This window comes from Corvus hawaiiensis, chromosome 15, assembly GCF_020740725.1.
Source record: "Corvus hawaiiensis isolate bCorHaw1 chromosome 15, bCorHaw1.pri.cur, whole genome shotgun sequence".
In the NCBI taxonomy this organism is placed as follows: Eukaryota; Metazoa; Chordata; class Aves; order Passeriformes; family Corvidae; genus Corvus; species Corvus hawaiiensis.
Window position 1 is genome coordinate 4,075,017 of NC_063227.1, and position 19,985 is coordinate 4,095,001.

Sequence of the window (19,985 nt, forward strand, 5' to 3'; positions counted from 1 at the left end):
GTTGGAAATGGCCTCAAGTTGCATCAAGGGAGCTTTAGATCAGCTATTAGGAAAAATTTATTCATGGAAAGGGTTGTCAAGCACTGGAGGAGGCTGCTTAGGGAAGTGGTTGAGTCACTGACCCTAGAGGGATTTAAAAGATATGTAGATGTGATGCCTCAGGACATGGTTCAGTGGTGGCCTTGGCAGTGGTAATGTTTGGACTTGATGATCTTAAAGGTCTTCTCCAAACGAAACCATTCTGTGATGGGGAGGCAATGATCAGGCAAAGACAAGCAGATTCAAGAGGGAAGATTGAATTTTCATGGCTTAGGAGAGAGGTAGAACAATACCAGGTTTCAAGTGCCAATAAGAGGCTTGAAAGGTGGTTTCAAGGCACAGTGGACTGAGCTGGGTGACTGCTTGGGCATAAATAGAGGAATGGCTGGAGACATGGATGGATAGAGGTTTCTGTGGTGGGAAACAGTGAGAGATCACAGAATAGTTAAAGTTGGAAGGGACCACTGAAGGTCATCTAGTCCAACCTCCTTGATCAAGAAGAGTCCCCAATCACCTTATGAGCTCAGTGCTTGCCAAACTGCAAATATCCTCAGTAGCCATCTCTGTGTAGGCGACAGCTGCTTTGGTGCTGCTCAGCCTGCTGCTCCATCCCTGCTCAGGTGTGTGATGCTGCAGAGCCCTGGGGCTTTCTTACTCACCTTGAGTTGCCTGAGCAGCTACAAAATCATCAAGTTTGCCTCAAAAACCATTCCGCAGTCATGCTATGAAAGCTTGGTTCTTAACCTGGAAAGAGGCACTGAAAGGCTCAGATGCAAGCACGGACTTAGTCCTGCTTCACTGGACTCTTATTTCTACACTCTTGCCATGAACAGAAGAGGCCTTATATCCTCAGTCAAGGATGCAGCCAAGGGAGAAATGACTTTGCAGTGCCTGCTGTGGCTGCAACACGAGGCATCTCAAATGTAGTGCTGAAATGCAGCTGGTGCCACTGCAGACGCTGCCTCACAGCTCAGCCCTCGGCTCCGAGGAGCGGGGCCAGAGCTGCCAAGGCTGGACCGACTTTGACGTGTTTCACACTGATGACAATCCAGCCTCAGGATCTGTGACCTGTAAATGTACCAGAACATATCACAGAGGCAGTGTTTTAAAAATATATATGTCCTCTCTCTTTCCTTGTTTGTCTGACTTATCTTTATAGCGTTATCAATGTTTTCTGAGTCTACAGTCATTTTTCTTGCAACACAAAGAGGGGGAAGAATGAGGCGAATCATTTAAATTTTGATTGAGAGGTGGAATGTAGAAAACAATACTTACTCTTTTCATATTGAGCTGGGAATTTTTTTTCACCTTTTATCAGCACTCACCCATCTGCAACATGAAAAAAAAAAAAAACCCACAACTTTTCCTTGAGTGTGGCTGTACCTAAACTTCATTCAAACACTATCAAAAAAATCAGTGCCTTTCAAAATTATGTCTGCTGATAATTTTCCTTGGTTTTGCTATTTTTTCATGTACTGGATTTGTTAGTGAGGCATGTGGATGGGCTCAGACACTCTGTCACTCTCTTGAAGGATGCTGGAGAGTGACAAGGCTCATCCCACTGATTTTTAAATATTCATTTCAGAAGAATATTTAAATGATTTTAAAAGCATTTTTATGACCATATGTTCCTCAAAAAAAAAAAAAAATAATCCAGAAATAATTATTCAAACTTATTGTATCAGTTGCACCATCCTATTTAACTGACAGTTGGCAAAGAAAATAGTTTGGGAACTTAAAAAATTTCCTTGGGCCTCTGTGTTTAAAGAAATATATAGCCCTGGTATGCACCCATTTGATCCATCAATATGTTCACACTCAGACATGTTCATTCTCTTGCTGTAATTTAATGTTTGATACAGTTTTATTTGATTCTTTGCCATGCCCTGGGCTCTGGTTGCGTGCTCTCCGCGGATCAACGAGTAGAGAGGCAAAAAGCAGAGAGCAGCAGTGGAAGGAGCCTGTCTCCAGCTGGCAGACATCCACACAGCCCAGGAGGGGTTTCCAGATTTTCACCAGCTGAGGTGAGGCCCCATGATTTTAAACATAACGTGAAACTGCGAAGAATGAGTGTTCGTACAGTGTGCTGCTTCCTGCCTATTTTTCATGCGTAGAAGTAAAGCATTAATTTTGTTCAAGCCCCCTGAAGGATGAGGAATGTTTGGATGTATTGCTTTGAGCTCTTTCTCGCTGTTCCCCTTAAAGCTGGGCTGCAGCCTGTGCCCCAGGGCCATTGCTGAGGATGGCCAGTCAGGGCCCCCTGACCAAGTGCTGGAGCAGATCTGTGGCACAGATGGTTCCACTTACACCAGTGAATGTGGGATCTGTGCCTATAAAGTGTCATTCTGATGGAAAGAACATGCTTTCTGAGTGACAGTTCCCTAGCCCCTGGCCTCTCCCTGTGCTTTTCCAATTTATCCTCCTTTTCTCCCTCTCCACTTGCTATTTGTGCTTGCGGGTAAATCATGAAGATTTAGCAGAGAAAATAAAATAGCTGAAGAAAGTATCTGGAGTGGAAATTCAAATGATGCAGCACATTCAGATGGCAGAGGTTTGTTGACTGATAGGTTTATAATAGTCAGAGACAGTAAAACCACTTCATTGTTGGTGGTTAACTCAGATGAACTCTCCTTCACTTGCATCAGTTGGGATTTTTATGTACATTCCCAGCACTTGTGTCCCTTTGGGAAAATGGTCACACTGAGTCCCTAATGGCAGACTTTCCCTTGCTCAGAGAACATGGGGCACTCAGGGCCTTGGGAACAGCAGCCACCCCAGTGACTAAGAAGGAAGGCAAATGAAGAAGCAGCCTGAACTGCCATTGCTGTCTGTGGCAGCATCCCAACCAGTGTCAGCCGGATGCTGAGCAGGCAGTGCACGATTGGACGTAAGTGATGCATATACCTTCTGTTGATATTTTATTTGGCAGGGATTTAACACAGGCTTTCTAATATTGCTGTTCTCCACAGGCTGCATTCCAAAGTAGGAAGAGAAGGATGGCAAAATGATGCAAAATATGAGACAAGTAGCAGAAATATTTCTTTGCTATGGAAGCATTCACAAACAACCTCCACTGACAGCAGCAGGAAAGTGCAGAATAACCCATTTCAAGACCAGAAGAGGAGGCAGGAGGCACACAAAGCCTTTGCAGAGATCAGTGCATTCAGCTCTCCTGAGATAAGAATGTTTTGTCAGGTTGCAAATGGGGCAGTGCCCAAACCAGGGGACGTAGGGGTCCTGTGATCGTGTATAATATAGCAGTTGTCATGCATGTATAACATAATAAGTAAATAACTGGGTTCCTTTGCTACTGCAATAGTTCAAAGATGGTAGAATTCCTGCTGCCTACCTCACTTTTACTGTAAAACGGTAAAATCTTGTAATTTGGCATCATGCTCCTTTCTGTCAGCACCAACTGTGCTTCACCCATGCCCAGATGCAAAGAATCAGCCAGTGGTCTCATTAAAGCTCAGCTCTGCAGAATAAATGAAATTGTTGCCCTTTCTTTTGATGTTAATAATGAAGATGTGTTCAGTGGTTATGATGCTAATAATCTCTCAGCTATAGAAATTCTTCCCATCCAGTCTATCCTCTCCCAGCCAAGTGTTCAAGCTATAGCACCATGATATATCCTGCCTCTCGCCCTCTGCTCCCTGCTGTTCCCACCAGGAAGAGCACGGAATTTTCATTCTTAGCCTACTGCACCTCTCTCTTGTTGCTGTTTTATTTACAAAATCATTCTTAAAAACCCAACCCTCATTCATCCCATATCCCAGGCGTTCCTGGTTTTATTCCTATACAGGAAAGCACGCACCTTCGCTTGTCTTTTCCAAACATTGCTCTTCCTGTGCATTTTTGCTGGTTTGTTTGTTGATAAGGTGAGACCTAGGAGCATGTTTTGTTTGGTGCTCTGCTTGCTTCTGTTCTGCATCACCTCATCCTGTGACGTCACGTGGAAAAAAAAGGTTTGCATGGGGATGTGATACCCCGATCTTCCTTGGGGCAGAGTGATGCCTGCAGGTTACGGTGGCACTCCTGGTTGCTTCCTCCAATATGGGATTTGTGCACAGGCACATACTTCTGAAATGTTTATCTAACTTAAACCCCCCTTTACAACAATTCCTCTGCTACATGTCACTATCTGTGTATAAACTTCTTCACCCCTGGCTCCCCCAAGTTGGCAGAACCTCAGCTTGCATGAAGCAAATCCCAGATCCAGACCCAAAGGGCTGTGGAGTTACAGACTTATGGATGATTGCAGAGCTAGTGCTGGTCCAAAAGCCCTGAGTCCAAGGCTTTGGCCATTTACCCAAGGAAATTTTTCCTTGGTTACCTACTGCTCCATGTAGAGCTCAGGAAAGTCCACTCCTTCTGGGCTCTGATCAAGAGCATGAAAGGAAACTAACTAATTTACAGCCAGACCTGCCCGAATCCCCAAATTGTGTGTTACTTACCAAGAGGAAGGAGATGTAAACATTGAAGGTTAATTACCCTCTTGTCAAGAACACTTTGTGATCTATAGACATATCTGTCAATCTTACAGAACAGAACCGAGGGGAGTGAGCACTGGAGGCATGTCCCTATGATAAATTAATGAGACTTGGCAGCTCACTGTGAAGAGATGATCCCTGTGCTTCATGTGAGACAATAACCTGGCTCCCCAGCCAGCCTGGCCACAGATTTTGTGCTGCATTCGCATCCGGGATGGTTTTGCCTCTGTAAACAAACTCTGCAATGCAGCTGTCCAAGGATCAAACTATCTTCCTTGAGGCCTTCACTTTCCTCTGTGCTGCTCAACATGCAGCAAGTGCTCATCCCAGCCACACCAGATCACTTTTCCCAGCCCTGCCTGTCAGTCAGTTAAAATATCTTACTTCTGCCTCTCAGCCTCTCTCGGCAGTGCCACTCCTTGGTGGGTCACGGAGCTGCCTGAAATCCGAGGGACACAGCCACAGTCCCCCTGCTGTGTGCTATTCTGGTGATGTGAGTGCTGCTACATGACTGGTAGTTTGCGAATGTGTTCAGCTATTCCCCTGGTTTATATAACCTCAAAGCAATTTGCTTTCATAGCTGAACATGCTTATTCGTTCTATTTTAACTGTGCGTTGAACTATAAATAATGTCTCATTGCAGATAAAAATCTATTGAATTTTATCTTTTTCTTTTTCTACCTTTGGAAGATTTTTCTCCTGAGCTCAGCTCCTGAAGGAGACTTTCCCAGCCCTAGCAGTGAAGTTGTCTGACTTTGTCCTGCCAGGCAGCCATGAATGGTGTCAATCCTGGGTCAGCTGCCTCTTCCCAGCAGTCACCTCCTTGTCGTTCCTGCTTGGGCTGTGGCAAAGATGAGACGAGTGCTCAGTGATGCAGAGCTGAGATCACTGAAGTGTTAGGGAAACTGATTAAACCAATGATTTCCTGTTCCTCTGATCAGCTGCAGGTTAATACCCCTGTGTTACCTCCAGCTCACCTTCCCTGCAGTACGTTCACTTCAAAGAGCAATAACCTGGGTCAGTGTCCAGCCAAATTGCGTTGTTTGCTGCCTCCTTTTTCTGATGTTCATTGTAGCATTTTCCTGCTTTCTCATGAGTAACTCCTGCCTTCTGCAATGGAGCCCAGACCTGTTGTCCTTATCATCCAGAAACTTCTCAGAGCTGGAGCACAGCATGAGCTGGGGAGGTGAGGAGTGGAGGGGTGTCCTCAGAGCTGCTACTGCTGCTGAGACCCACGTCTGGTCCAGGCTGCAGCACAGCCAGGAAGTGGATGATGTTTTGGCAGCTGATTTTCTGTGGTGCAGATAACTTTTCTGGAGATTTGAATGCTGATGCTCCTCTAGGGAAGGGTTGTGGTGGCAAAGTGCTGGGCTCCTGCAGAAGTGAGGAGGCTTTAATATCATTGAGAGCTAATAACGTCCTACAATTTGGATGGTTTAGCATGTGGGTTTGTTTTAACAATGATTGCAATCCACTCTTTCTGTTGTGCATAGTACTGGTCATCCCTTGTAAAAACATTCTGGGAGCTCTTTGTAAAGCTTACTTGTGACCCTTTAGTATAATGGCTGTAGGAAAATTCTGAGAAGACTCTCCTGGGCCATAGAGAAATATTGTGGTCTTTTTATTAATAACAACTACTTATAGGAGAGAGAATTATATAAGTACAATATAAGTAAAATAACTCAGGCTGTAAGAGCTCTCCAGAGGTCTCTGGCTCAAACCTTGCTCAAAGGAAGGCCAAAGTGAAAGGCAGGTCAGAGTGCCCAAGGCCTTTCTTTCTCAGCTGGGTTTTCAATAGCACTGAGGAAGGACATGCATGGCCTCTCTGCTCTCTGCGCTTGATCATCATCATCATGGCAAGGAACAACTCCTCACATCCGTACAGAATTTAATCCTTTTGCCATACAGCTTAGAGAAGCCTCTGGCTCTCCCTTATCTCTAACCCCATCAGGAGCTGCAGATAGCAGTGTGATCCCAGCAGCCATCTATTCTCCAGGGTGAAGAAGCCCAGCTCCTCTAGGTTTCCTGGAATGCCCTGTGGCCCTGTCCCTGGGCAGCCTGCCTGCCTCTGCTGGACTTGCTCCTGTGTGTCAACATCTGCCCTTGTAGTGGGGCCAACACATTTAATTCATTGCATAAGTAATGTGAAACCATGTTAGCCTTCACCTGCAGGGTACAAAGTTCTGCACACGCTCTTATTAGTTCAGGAAAACACTGGCATTACCTGGATCAAGCTCTATTCAATAAGTTCATAAACACATGGATACATTTTGATACTGAGATGTTTTAATCATATCAGTGGCTTTGTTTGCTTTATTGCTCAGTTCAAATGAGGCCTTCAGGCACTGGGTAAGAGGCAGAGCTTCCATTTGTGTTGCATTGGTTTCTCCAGGCATGTGGCTCAGTGCAAATAATTATTGGCCACACTGTGGCCAAAAGAAAGCCAGAGATGAAAACTGCAGCCTGAATTGTGTCTAGCAGGCATTTTGGAGTGATTAGAGGCATTTCATGGAAGAGCTAAAACTAATCGTTATTTCCCAGTTTAACAGCAGTTATTTGTTAATTAAATAATGTGACAAACCCCAGGAGTGTTTAGAAAAGTGTATTAAATGATTTGCCATTCATTTATCAATGTGTTATTTATGCTGAGAAGTAGCATATCTGCTAAGAAAATTTTCCAGCCTCAGTTTTGATTCTTCCAGAGAATATGAAATCGATACTGAGGAAAACCAGTAATGGGAAATGTAAAACAAGAAATTACACAAGTAAGTGAGAGAGGATGTTGTATCATGGCCAAATCCTGCCCTGGTGTCAGCACACAGACCTTATGGTGCTCAGGACTGTAACAGGCAGCACCCTGAGATGTGGCACTGCCTTTGCTTATCTGCAGATTACAAAATCATAGAATTTTTGGAGTTGGAAGAGACCTTAAAAATCATTTTGGCCCAACCCCTCTGCCACAGGCAGAGACATCTTCCACTATGGCTCCAGGCACTGTACAGCCAGGCCTTGGACACTTCCAGGGATGGAGCAGCCACAGCTTCTCTGGGAAATTTGTGCCAGGACCTCACACTAAAAAATTTCTCCCTAATATTTAATCTAAACCTACCCTCCTTCTGCTTTAAGCCTTTCCATTCCCCCTTGTCCTATCACTCTAAGCTCTTGTCCAAAGTCCATCTCCAGCTCTCTTGTAGGATCTCTGCCCTGCTGCTGCACACAGAGGATTTTCCTTTAGCCAAATGGTTGTTAGCCATATGCTGCATCTGAGTTTGCAGATTAAAAGACCATAATGAAGTGGATTACAGCAGATCAGTGGCAGGATTGCAGACCAAATCCTCTTTCTAACTGTTCTTCCAGAAGTAGCTAAGGACTGAGCAACCTGTCCCACAGCATGAGCTTAGCCAGCTGTGGGATTTTTCCATGCTGTTATCAGAGGCAGGATAATCTGGAGCTGTAACCCTGGGTGGGGAGGCTGTGGGTGCTGAATGGCTGGAGGCTGTGCAAGTGTCTGAAACCTGGGGATTTCTGGGTGTCACTTTTGTGGCTTGCCTGGGGGGTACCTGAGTGGCTCAGGTGTTCCCCAGTCACCATTTAATTGTTGCAGACTTGAGTCTCCCTGAAGTGTCTGTAGGTGCGAGAGAGAAGGAATGGACCTGCTGGACATCAGACAGCCATTGTGGTGGTCAGGGAAAATCTGGGTTGCTGGGGGCCAGTGCCAGACCCAGTGCTGAACCCAGCAGTTGAAGTGGAAAAGTTTTCTCTGGTGTAACACATGCCAGACTTTGGTGGGAAGGTGCTTTCCACTCATCAGGGGAGGTTGGTCCTGCCCAAAGGACATCACTGTCTGGGGCAGGGAGCAGCATGTAGCACCAGGCAGGAGGAAACCTGTCAAAAGATGCCAGGTTGGGGCTGGGAAGGCTGGTGAGGATGGTCTGGAGAGGTCTTGGCTGGAGGAGGCAGTGGCAAAGTTCATATTTAACCCAGAAAGGTGTAGCCCCCTCCAACTCTGCAGAGCCTGCACAGGCAAAAGCAGCAGCTGTGACATGTGGGGAGCAGCTTCAGTAATTACACCTGCACATGCTCAGGGAAAAGTGTCTGGCTTCCAGAAATGCTGTTCACAAGACACATCAGGGCAATATATCCTGAAGATGTGCCAGATCTGTCTGAAATATTCATGCATGCTCCCTGTAATTTATAGAAACAATCACAGCAGCATAATTATTTCGATGCTTCTCCCTGTAAAGAATCTCATCTCTTGTAGGTAAAAATGTGACCTCCATACCCACACAGCCATGCTGTGGCCTTCTGGAGGTGCCAGGAGAAGTGAGTCCATGCACTATGCAATATATCCATTCACGGATCAAAATATACCCTTTAGACTACTGTGGTGGATCAGACAACAGCACATTTGCTTGGGGTGAATTTCGATGATTTCAGGTGAATTTCGATGATTTCTGATGAATTTCATTTGTCTAATGGGTGGTGCCTTTTTTGTTAAAGGCAGCACCTGTAAAGCAGCACCTTTTGCTCTGCAGCTCCCACAGTTCTGAAGTCTACCCTAAGGACAATGCTTAGCTCCCACGACGCCCCAAAAATCCCCCAAGTATTCTTGCCCTTTTGAACCTGTGAAAGGGATGAGAAACAGGTTACAGGCAGAACTCACTCCTGCAAAATTACAGCTACTAAAAGAGCAGAGGTGCAGACCTGCTCCTAGGCAGGAGCAATTTGGGGATGGCACAAAGGCTGGTGGTGTGAGACAGACAGGGAAATGGGGACAGATTCTATATTTTAAGTATCATTTTCTAAAATATCTGCGAGAGGAAAGGACCTACTGTACTTTCAGGCATAGCTGGTGCAATGTAAATAGGTTCCCAAACCTTCAGAGTCTTTTGTTCCTCAGACGGCTTGGCGGAACACTCTGAATCCGTGTGTTTAACTGGGACTGCGTCTGTAAATAAGTGCTCCCTGTTGCTAAGGTTCAAGTGACATTTTTAGTGGCATTTGACAGATTTTTAACCTGCTTTCAAGTCTTCTACTGAGCCCTTCTATACCCAGGCAGTGAAACTGTCAGGAAGCCTTGGCTTTAATCAAACTGGTGCTAAATACTTTTGGATTCACAGGTTAGACACAGTCCTGCCAGACTTACCTGACAAAGCTTAACTGGTGCTGCTGGTGGCAAAGCCACACCTGACCTGTGTTTGTACCCGGAGGTGATTATCTGGGAATCTGGGGAGAAAACCCACCCAAAACCAGAAAGGAAAGCAGAGACTCAGCCTGGCCTGCAGACAGGATGGTTCTGCACCCTGCCTAAGCTGCTCCATTATGGGCAATGTTGCTCTGCAAGAGACAAATGAAGAATCAGCTGTTTACACCCCTCAGTATTTTGTGCTCCTTACATTTCCACCAGAATCCCAAAGAGGTTTCTTTTGTCCAAAAGGCTGTTTGTTTGCTTTTGACCACTCAGAACTTGTGATACTTGTCTTGATCTATTAGCCAGGTGTCCAGCCAAAATCAATTGCCTAGCAGATGCAGACCATTACCTGAAAAGTCAAGACTTCCATAAATATTATCGGCCTCATTGTGCTGGTGACAGATTCTGCAGGTTGTTTTATGTTACAGCTGAACAGTTTAGACATTGCATTTGTATATATTTGCAGCCAGCCCTGCAGGGACCATCTCGTGAGCAGTGTGGGAGCAGGCAGCCTGCAGACTCCAGACACCTCCACCATGACCACAGCAGGGCTTTTGGTGCTCCTCTCCTCGGTGCTTTGCTGCATCCCAGGTGAGTGACTCTCCAGGTGCCCACAGAGGCTCCGTGTCTGAGTCCTGGCTGTTTTTAAAAGGATAAGACAGAGGCTTCAAAGAGAGAAAATTGATTGTTTGTCATAAATATAAGTGACAGCAAGTGGAGTTCTGTGCTGGCAACTCGTGCTGTTACACTTTGTATGCTGATGTTCTAACACCATTACACTGCTTAGACTTGTACCATTACAGCAAATGGATGAACACTTGAAATAAGGCCATAAGAAGGGGGTCAGACCTCCAGTAACTAGTAAGGAAAATATTGTAAGTGCACAAACAAATTCTTTGCAAGACCCTGGCAAATTTCCTGCAATGCTCTTTCTGCTAATGGAACAGCAAGAGATGAAAACAAGCCAGAGTCTGATGTTCTCACCACATATTCGCAACTGATGAAATTACAAAGCCAAAGACATTTTTTTCACACTCGGCTTCTTTAAAATGCATATTTCTGACAACAGATGCTGTATGTATTTGCTTATCCTGTAGGCGACTATTTGCATTTGTCTGTGTTGATTCAGGTGTATTTTCAGATTTGTAACAGCAGTGCTTTAGGGTCAAAACGGATATGTAAGAAGATAAGGAAGAAAAAGCTCTTTTGTTTTCAATTAATAAGCCTACCTATCTCAGAAAATAAAAATAACAGAGCTATTCAAAAAGGTGTTTCATCACAGCCAGCAATAAGCAATGCTGATATACTTATCAACACAGAGAAAAAAAAAACCCTTACACAGTTTATTTAGTTGAAAAAACAATCACTGGAAATCATTCATCTTGGTCCTGCGCACAGGAATTTTACATCCATATTTCCAGCTTTAATTGAGGTCTTGTTATATTGGGTTTGGCTCATACTTTCTGCCTCTCTTTTCTTTTCCAGATACTGCCTTTGGGATCGAGGTGAGTGGAAGATTTCTTTCTGTTGCTTTTTTCAAGTATGTGGCCTGGTAAAGACATAACCAAAGGAATGGGAAAAACCTCCAGCCTGTAGATGCTCAGCTGTTTTTCACCTAAGTGTGACACTCATGTAACTGTAATCAGATTCTACAGTGTAAAACACTAAATTATACTGCTCTTGGCTCTACATCTATGCTGTATGTTAATAATGTTTTAGCAGTAGTGATACAAAGTTTTTGGATTAATTAATTTTTCAGCAACTTTAATTGGTCTAAGCTTTAAGCTGGAAATATATAACTGGTTCTAAACTATAGCAATAGGCTGTGCTATCAGAGCCTACCTAAGGGCAACCTACTGAAAGACTAAAATACCATGAGCTGCTCCAGCTTCCACACACCGGGTGGTTAGTCTTGGTCCTCTGAAAAAAACGTGATCAGTGTATTAAAAATGAAAAAGTAAAACCAGAAGTGCACTGGAGGGGCCACAAGAATAGAAGAACTAGGGACCAATGGAGAGTCTTTATAAAATGATGCCAAGAGAGCACGAGAGAGCCCCACTGAATTACCCCATCTGAGGGGCTGTGTGGTTAAGGCTCTCTCTTCCTCCTCCTCTTCTGCTGTGTGTGGACATCTCTGGAGGAAGGATTCACCAGTTACCAGATGGACCCACAGCAGAAGCCTGTGCTGTGGCAGTGAGAACTGGTTGTACCTGGCCGGTGTCCCACGCAGAATGAGAGTTGTGAACGTAACAGGTCTTCTCACCCTGTTGCTGTGATTCCTGTGGCAGGTGGACTGCAGTACATATCCCAACACCACAAATGAGGAGGGCAAAGAGGTGCTGGTCTGCAGCGAGGCCGTCAGCCCCATCTGCGGTTCTGATGGAGTCACCTACAGCAACGAGTGCCTGCTCTGTGCCTACAACGTGTGAGTGCTGCATGGGGACTGCATGGGGACCTCAGGCAGCACAGCTCAGAGCTCCTGGCAGCACCACTGCTCACCAATCAGTGATCTGTCACATGTCACCTGTGTCAATTCCTTCAAAATGAGCTTGGGTATCACAGCACAGCGCTCAGGCAGCGCTTTAGACACCGTGTCTTTCTTTTGCTTGTGTAATTTATTCAGCTTTTCTTTCAAGGATCAGCCTCCTTTCTGCTCAAGGATCAGCCAGGTGATGGCTCTGAGAGCACATCTCATCACAGCAAAAGGATGGAGATGCTCTGCTCAGAGCTGCCCGAAATGGTTCTAAAGCTTACCAGGGTTTTACATCCCTCCAGCCACTCAGCTGGTTAGAGAGGGTGGCGCTACCTTCTCAAATAGATGTATAAAAAAGCCTGACTGAGAAAGAGCCAGTTTCCCCTCGTATTGATTCTAGCACCATTCGATGTAGCAAGGTATCTTTGCTGAACTTCCTAACATTTGTCTTTGCCTCTGCAGAGAATATGGAACCAATGTCAGCAAAGACCACGATGGAGAATGCAAGGAAGCTGCCCCTGTAAGTTAAACCAAGGGCAAAACAAGGGGTGTGTCCTGCTTCTGAGTGGCCAAAGGTGCTTATTGAAATAATTCAAACCCTAAACAAGAGTACAGATGAGCTGTCAGAATCTCACACAGGTCATCTCCAAGTGATCTGTCATCATGGTTACTCACAGAAAAGCTTTTTTCCTGCTGTGGTGGTGTCCTGCATGGCCAGGCAGACACACTCACCAGACCTACTCATGTGCTGTAAGCAAGGCCTTCACCAGTGCTTTGTTTGTTCCCTCACCAGGTGGACTGCAGCAGGTACCCCAACACGACCAGTGAGGAGGGCAAAGTGGTGCTGCTCTGCAACAAAGACCTCAGCCCTGTCTGTGGGACCGACTGGGTCACCTACGACAACGAGTGCCGTCTCTGTGCCCGGAACATGTGAGTACTGAGCGCAGGGACCAGGGGTCAGTGCTCCTGGAACTGCTCTTTTGAGACCTTGTCTGTGAGGTGCTTGGACTTTGACCCTCCACTTTTCCTCCTGACTAAACCTTGTTTTCCTCTGTGATTAGAAGGAAAGCCATGCCTTTGATCTAGACAGAGAAGTAGAGGGCTGGGTGGGGATCTCACACAGGGCAGGATGCTTCTCTCAGCTGAGTTAAAAGGGTCTGTGTGGCAGATGCTGCCATGCAGAGGACAACAGCTAACCTAAGGGACATTGACATTGTCACACAGCCTGTCTCCTCATCCACCCTGACCCCTGTCCCTCACATCTTGCTATAAAACAGCGCTCTGGCAGGCAGTGACACCACCTGAGCTGGTGCCTGGAGCCATGTGGATACAACCTAAGCTGAATGTCTCCTGTATCCCATACAGGCTGAGGGATGCTCAGCATTCCTGGGTGATGGGGTTCCAGCAGAACAGGTTGCTTGTAGAGCTCCCTAATGCAGGTCTCTTCCCTTCCCAGAGAGGCTGGAAGCAGTGTTGGCAAGAAGAGTGATGGTGAATGTAAGAAGGAAATTGTTACAGTAAGTGAATTGAGTGATCAGGGGCTGGGTTTTGGTCCTGCTGCTGTCAGGGGAAGCACTGCCAGTGTCTGCAGCAGCCCCCAGACCCGCAGCGTTCTGCAGAAGTGAAGCAGCTGCTGTGCTGCAGCACAGGGCGGATTTTGCTTTCTCTACACGTAATAAATGTTACTCATGCGAATGCCAGGAAAGGAGCAGGTGCCTGCTCAGGAAAGGCTCAGTAAAAGAGTAGCAGAAATAATCCACCAGGGCAGAATAAGAGCAGAGAATGGCTTTTGGGGTAAGGCCAATGGTCCATCACGCCCGTGACAACTTGGTGCAGAGCCTGCTGTTGGCAGGGGCTGTGAGCATTGTGTGGGAGAGGGTGAGAGTAGAGAATGTAGAGAAGAGTGATTTCTACTCTTCCAGCCTCCAGCTGTTTTCAGGTGGAGGACCTCAGCTAGGTGTGATTTCTGTGTAGCCAGTAAGCCTTGAGATTGCTCAGCCTCTTCCAGCACCCAGACACATTTTTTGCCCTACAATGCTCCTCCACAAGCACAGCACCCATTGCTCCAGGAAACAGAATCTAACTCTTGCAGTATCTAGCTACATGCTGATCTTCCAGTTTTAAGACTCCAGGAGGGATACTGGACCCTTATAGAGGATCAGCGCTACATTTCTCCAGATACCAGTGTTTTCCCATTTAATTTCCTGGCCAGTTTAGGAACACAGAGCACGGCACCTTCACCGAGTGAACTGCTGCTGCTTGGAAATGCTGTGACTGGGTTATGATATACATCTCTTCAAACAGGAAATTATGATCTATTTTTATATTATTAAATTCTCCTGGCACAGGAGAAACTGGCACCTCAGTTTATATCAGATGTGCAAGGAAGTTAATTACTTTCAGTAAGATTGGTATCATTAGCACTGCAGCTCTAGCTCAGGGTTCAAGCCCTTGTGCTACTGACTCCTTCACATCAGACTCTTTCATTTTTGTTTACTCTTTGCAGGTTGACTGCAGTGACTACCCCAGACCTGTCTGCACACTTGACTACATGCCTCTCTGTGGCTCTGACAACAAAACATACAGCAATAAGTGTAACTTCTGCAACGCAGTCGTGTATGTACAAATTTGGGTGACATTTGTGTTATCATTTGCCTCCTGTGGGCACAAGTTTGCACAGTTGCTGCTTTTTTGTTTGCTGGACACTGTTGATTAGGGATTTGCATTTTAGGAGGGAATGCCAGCCACTGTGCCATTCATTTATTTTTTTAATTAGATCATAAAAAGATCTATGGCTGCTTTGTTAGTGTGAATGGTTCAAAGATCATTTAACCTTAATGGAATTTTTCTTGCGTGTTGCAAAGGAAATGACTTTTGAAAGTCCGCTATAGTTTCGCCACAGATATTTTCAATCTTAAGAATGGGTTAAATTGTTTCACTCATCTCTTAATAATCAAAGAGCAAATGGGATTATGAGTCTGCAAGTTCCTTGGCTCTGGGGCAGGATCCCATCTGACACCCTCTCTAGGAGCCATCAAAAAGACAAATTGTAGCAGGCAGGACTCTGAGTTTAATTCATTCTTTCCTCTCCTTGCTTTCAGGGACAGCAATGGGACTATCACTTTAAGCCATTTTGGAAGATGCTGAGTATCAGTGCCGAGAGGATTCACCACAGTATCCCCACTGGCAAATCCCAGCTAAAGATCTCACCTCAGTTCATCTCACCCTCTGGGGAACTCAGCTCACTCCTGATTTTCTTTCTCAATAAACTAAATCAGCAACATTTCCCTGTCTTCTTTCATGTGTTGTCTCATGAAACATTTTCTTGTGATTTGTTGAATGATGATGCCAGGCAGAATAGGTTACGTGCTCAAAGCTCTGGGATAGAACAACGTCTTGCTTCCCTCCCTCTCAAAAGGCAGAAAAATTAAATACAGATGCTCAAACCCCAGAGCTGTGTGTCTTTGCACATAAATGACAGTGGCCCTGCACTAGTGCTCAGACCCTTCAAATGTTTGACATTGTAGAGGGCAGAACTGGTGACACAGGAGGGTCTCTCCTAAGGTATTCCTGGTGCATTTTCCTTGTCAGCAAGACCTGGTCACACCTTGGTGTCGGTGCCCAGAGCTGGTGCCCGGCTCTGTCCTCACCTGAAGTGTTGCTCTCTCAAGGGCACTCAGCTGGCAAACCCCATATTTCTCAAATATGTGCATTGTCCCTGTCTATTTGTCTAAGTCCTCCAACTGACTTATTACCAGATTTTTCTCATCTTGGAGTCGTCCTTTAACACCCTTCAAGTGTTTTTAGATAAATGCCTTCCTAGGTGTGGTGCCTACTCCTGCCTACTTGTGTTCTCTCAGTCTTCAATTACACAATGCTCTTTGCCAGCCCAAGGAGTATTTCAGCAGTGTTTCAAAATCCAAGGACAAAGCATCCTTCTGTTTCTTGAGAGTGTGACCTGTCATTGGAGTATTGTGCATGAAATTTATTTGGCTTTTGTCTTCTGTTTGAGTATTGAAATGGGGGTTTTTTTGATCCACACAAGAGAAGCATAAATAAATTGGGCTTATCCCTTCTAAAATGTAATATCTCCCACATGCATTTCTTCTGGGAATCAAAGGGAGAGGGGTGCCCATTCTCCTTGATGGAGGTTGTCCCAAAAAGCAATGCTTTGGTGGTAAAACAAAGAATTGATGTAGAGATGGGTAGATGGATGAAGCAGTGATTTCCAGATTGGGTTCAACTTTTCTAGGATCCACACTAGGGTCTCAAATCATTCTGTCATCATCATACTAAAAGTCTATTACTGCAAAGCTAATGGCTTTTAGGGGAAATAAAAATTGTAAATTTTCTTTGCATAATCCCATAAAAGATTCTCCATCCCTTGTCATTTCCAAGGACTCCTTTCAGTGTCTGGGATGCCCTCTTGCTTGCCTTCCTGGTTCATTGCTTTCCTGCTTTCACTACAACTTAGTGATGTTTTACTTGGGTGAAGCACAAAAATAAAAGGAGGGCCTTTCTGCTATGGAAGCATTTCATTCAAAGTGGAGGGCCTTTCTGCTATGGAAGCATTTCATTCAAAGTTTTTCTCGTGAAAAAGCACTGCACAAAAATAGGCACTGATAGGTGCACACAGAGAAAACCTGACAGCAGTTTGTGCAGTCGCTCTTTTGCCTGCAGGAATTTTCCATGGTCCTTCAGAAGGAAACTGTCACATATTTCACTTAAAATAACGACGCAGAGGGTGTATCTAACACATCTAAACTTCTTGTGACTCCCGTTGATGAAGAAACATCCTTCTTGGCTTACAGCACAGCTTACCTCTATTGAGATTGCCACGGAGACAAAAGGCTGGAAATGTTGCTGCAGGATAAGGGTGGATAAGGCAAATATGAACACGCACAAACACACCCTCCCTGTGGAGCGGGCGCACATATAAGTGTGGTTGTCACCTGAGGACAGAGTACAGGTTATGTTTCCTGAGCAAAAGCCAAGCTCTGCTGCTCACAGCCGCTCCAGCCACCATGAAGACCACGGGGGTGTTGCTGCTGCTCTCTCTGGCCCTTTTCTGCATCTCAGGTGAGTGACTCCGCTGCCTCCTGCTCTGCCTCGGAGTAAGCGCTGGCTGTCTTCAGAACCACAAAAAAACATCCTCAGACTGGAAAGAGCTTCATTCTGCAAGGACTTATTTACTCCTAGAAAGATAGTGTTGAAAAGACTTGACATCAGAGACTATCACTTATGGGGTAATATTTTAGCAACAGAACTGAGTGGGTAAGAGCAACTGTGGGAACAGCTCTACTCTCAGCTCTAGTTTATGCATAATGAAAGAAGTGACATGTACGTGGTGTAACCCGGAGACAACCAGTATTTAACCTCTGAAATGTTGCAGAAACACAAATAATTTTACTGAATGAAAACGAACATTTCTTGTAGTCATCCCAAACCGAGGTGCAGTTTGAGAGCCTGAACTGCTGTAGAAGCTTTATAAATTCACCTCTCACTAAATACTTTTTGTATTTAAGAATAATAGTGGCAATGCATGTAAGATGCTGCCTCTGTGTACTTGTCAGCTTTATGTCCCTGTTTACCTCAGTAATGCACTTCGCTTTGAGTACATGTCCTGCTCCATCTTTTGAACCATGGAAAATGCTTTTCTCTTTTTCGTTTTGCACACCTTTTTCCATTTTGACTGTAAGTCTCATTAAAAAAAAATGCTACAGAATCAGCACACAGCATGGCACAACATTTTGCCTGGAATTTCTTTTGTCTAAGAATAATTTGCTAACACACAGGGAGTCGGAAGTTATGTATTCAGGGCTTGCATTCACAGATTTTAACAGAATCCATGAATTGCATTTGTAACGTATTTCCTTTTTTCTTCTTTTTTTTTAGTTCCAGCTACTGATGCGCTGCAGGTAAGGGAGAGATTTTTCTATTCTCCCTCCTTTCTATCCTTAAAGCAGTTTCTGTATAAATCTTTACTAATCACATTGTGATCGAGCCTTTCGAAATCCTGAGACACCCAGCTGCCTGAGCAATATTTGCCGCAGATATTATCGGGTGAAATTGCCGTTTTCATCTGGTGATAGTTTCAACAAGTAGGGCAGTATTCAGTTCATGTCCAAGTTGTTGTCAAAGTTCCTGCAGCATCATTTACAGTGGTTACACAGGCTCTGCTTGGCTGGAGGCAATGCGCCACTGCATCCTGCCCTGTCCCTGGGCTTTTCCTCAGCATCTGCTTGTGGACAGTAAGGGGGGAGATCAAGGGGGGGTGTGGGACCCCCTAATGTCACCTTTCTCACCCAGCTTTGGTTGAGAGCTCTTTTTTTTTTGAGTACAGGCTGCATCCGTCTACTGCAGGAACCAGAAGACACTCAGGAATTTTTGTACCATGGAGTATGTCCCGCACTGTGGGTCTGATAGTGTCACTTACCCCAACAAATGCATGTTCTGCAATGCATTCCTGTACGTATGGAATAAATCTCTTCACCTACTAAGTGGTGAATTAACTTAGCTTAAACTGGCTAATCAGTCTTGGAGATTGGTTGGAGAAGTAAAGTTCTTGTATTTTGTTTAATTGTTCTCTCACTGGGGAGGGTAAATTTTTTATTGGGGGAGTTTTTTGGGAACTCCTTTCTTTCAGATATAAAGAGAGAACATAGCGTTCTCCATTTCCCTCTTAAGTGATTTGAAGAAGAGCTTTCTCCCAGCAAACAAAGTCTGTTTCCTACAGACTATTTGGTCTTTTAAATGAAGAATTTTTCTTGTCTTCGTATGTCAATAATAAAAGGAAATATGTGGAATAGAGTTTAGAGGTCCCTCCGTGCTGTAGAGGGACAGACCAACAGTAAAAGCCCAGATGTTCTATCTCTGACATACTGATTTCTTTCTCTGCAGGAGAAGCCGTGGAGGTCTTAGCTTGAGGTCCATTAGTGCATGTTAAGTTCTCGGCAGGATTCAGCTGAGAAAGAGGATCCCTCCCTGGCAATGCTCCCCGTGGCAGATGACTTCCTAAACCCTTGGCCTGACCCTTAAAAACTTGTCAATCCTGAAACCTCTGCTTAATAAAAAAAAGTCCCAGCATTTATGTCTTGCTTTAGTCTCATTCTGGTTTTACCTAATATGTTGGATGATTATATCACTGCAACAATCCCGGGGTGTGGGAATTAATGGGCAAATTGCAGGGAGAGGGAGAACAGTGCTGTGATCTACAAAAATATCAACCCCAACCACAAAGGCAATGGGCAGCTTTTGTGGGCATCTGTCTTCATCCAGCTTTCCAAAAGAGAACCAGGGGCTGGAGGTGCATCCAGGTGCTCCTGTCCGTGTACTGCTCTGAGGGTATCTCAGACAGACACTCTCTGCCTGGGTGAGAGAAACTGCCTCCCTCCCCAGCTGCTGCTGTGAAACACCTGCAGCCTCACCCAGCGTTACTCTTTGTAGCCTGGCGGCACAAAGAGACCCAGGGCAAACCTCGACATTCCCATAATTAGAGACAGTCCCAAGATTGTTGTAATTGGGGTGTTCTGGGCGCTGTTCTGCTGCACAGAAGGGGTCTTGCTGGCACCATGAGCTGCTCATCCCTGTTTCAGTCTCCAGGGTTATCCCCAATTTCTTACACCTACAGGAGAATGTGTGAAGAAGGTCACATTCCAAGCTGCCTCTGCTTCGCAAGCAGCGTTGAAAACCAACCTCTAGATCAGAGAAGGCCTTTTGCAATCTGCTTTGCTCTCCAAAGAAATGACACATGATGTTTTCTCTGGGCAGGCAGATCCCTGTCTGCCCACGT

The 19,985-nt window shown here is 45.2% G+C and overlaps 2 protein-coding genes across 3 annotated transcripts; both read left to right on the plus strand.

Moving 5' to 3' along the window:
* The first annotated feature begins 2,650 nt into the window (after positions 1-2,650).
* On the plus strand, positions 2,651-15,476 carry LOC125333792 (ovomucoid-like). Of its 2 annotated transcripts, none has more exons than XM_048320023.1 (9): positions 2,651-2,926; positions 10,187-10,311; positions 11,206-11,225; positions 12,009-12,145; positions 12,656-12,713; positions 12,987-13,123; positions 13,650-13,710; positions 14,700-14,809; positions 15,295-15,476. In XM_048320023.1, the coding sequence occupies exons 2-9, from the start codon at positions 10,257-10,259 to the stop codon at positions 15,338-15,340; spliced, it is 624 nt and encodes a 207-aa protein (XP_048175980.1). In that variant the 5' UTR covers positions 2,651-2,926; positions 10,187-10,256; the 3' UTR covers positions 15,341-15,476. The 2 variants fall into 2 exon arrangements, with proteins under 2 accessions (XP_048175980.1, XP_048175979.1); XM_048320022.1 differs by lacking the exon at positions 2,651-2,926 and adding an exon at positions 5,634-5,715.
* A 1,665-nt stretch (positions 15,477-17,141) lies between these two features.
* Positions 17,142-19,279, plus strand: LOC125333757 (ovomucoid-like). Its single transcript, XM_048319960.1, has 4 exons — positions 17,142-17,272; positions 18,089-18,111; positions 18,537-18,661; positions 19,094-19,279. Exons 1-4 carry the CDS (start codon positions 17,218-17,220, stop codon positions 19,137-19,139), a joined length of 249 nt encoding a protein of 82 aa, XP_048175917.1. The 5' UTR covers positions 17,142-17,217; the 3' UTR covers positions 19,140-19,279.
* The last annotated feature ends 706 nt before the right edge of the window (positions 19,280-19,985 follow it).

What these genes read in the sequence shown, in the direction of transcription:
- LOC125333792 (XM_048320022.1), top strand. Translation starts at nt 5,645, where the DNA reads ATGGAGCCCAGACCTGTTGTCCTTATCATCCAGAAACTTCTCAGAGCT. An exon ending in GGTGCTTTGCTGCATCCCAG is followed by an intron (nt 10,312 to 11,205) that starts GTGAGTGACTCT and finishes TTTCTTTTCCAG; the next exon opens with ATACTGCCTTTGGGATCGAG. An exon ending in CGTCTCTGTGCCCGGAACAT is followed by an intron (nt 13,124 to 13,649) that starts GTGAGTACTGAG and finishes TTCCCTTCCCAG; the next exon opens with AGAGGCTGGAAGCAGTGTTG.
- LOC125333757 (XM_048319960.1), top strand. Translation starts at nt 17,218, where the DNA reads ATGAAGACCACGGGGGTGTTGCTGCTGCTCTCTCTGGCCCTTTTCTGC. An exon ending in GGCCCTTTTCTGCATCTCAG is followed by an intron (nt 17,273 to 18,088) that starts GTGAGTGACTCC and finishes CTTTTTTTTTAG; the next exon opens with TTCCAGCTACTGATGCGCTG. An exon ending in ATGTTCTGCAATGCATTCCT is followed by an intron (nt 18,662 to 19,093) that starts GTACGTATGGAA and finishes CTTTCTCTGCAG; the next exon opens with GAGAAGCCGTGGAGGTCTTA.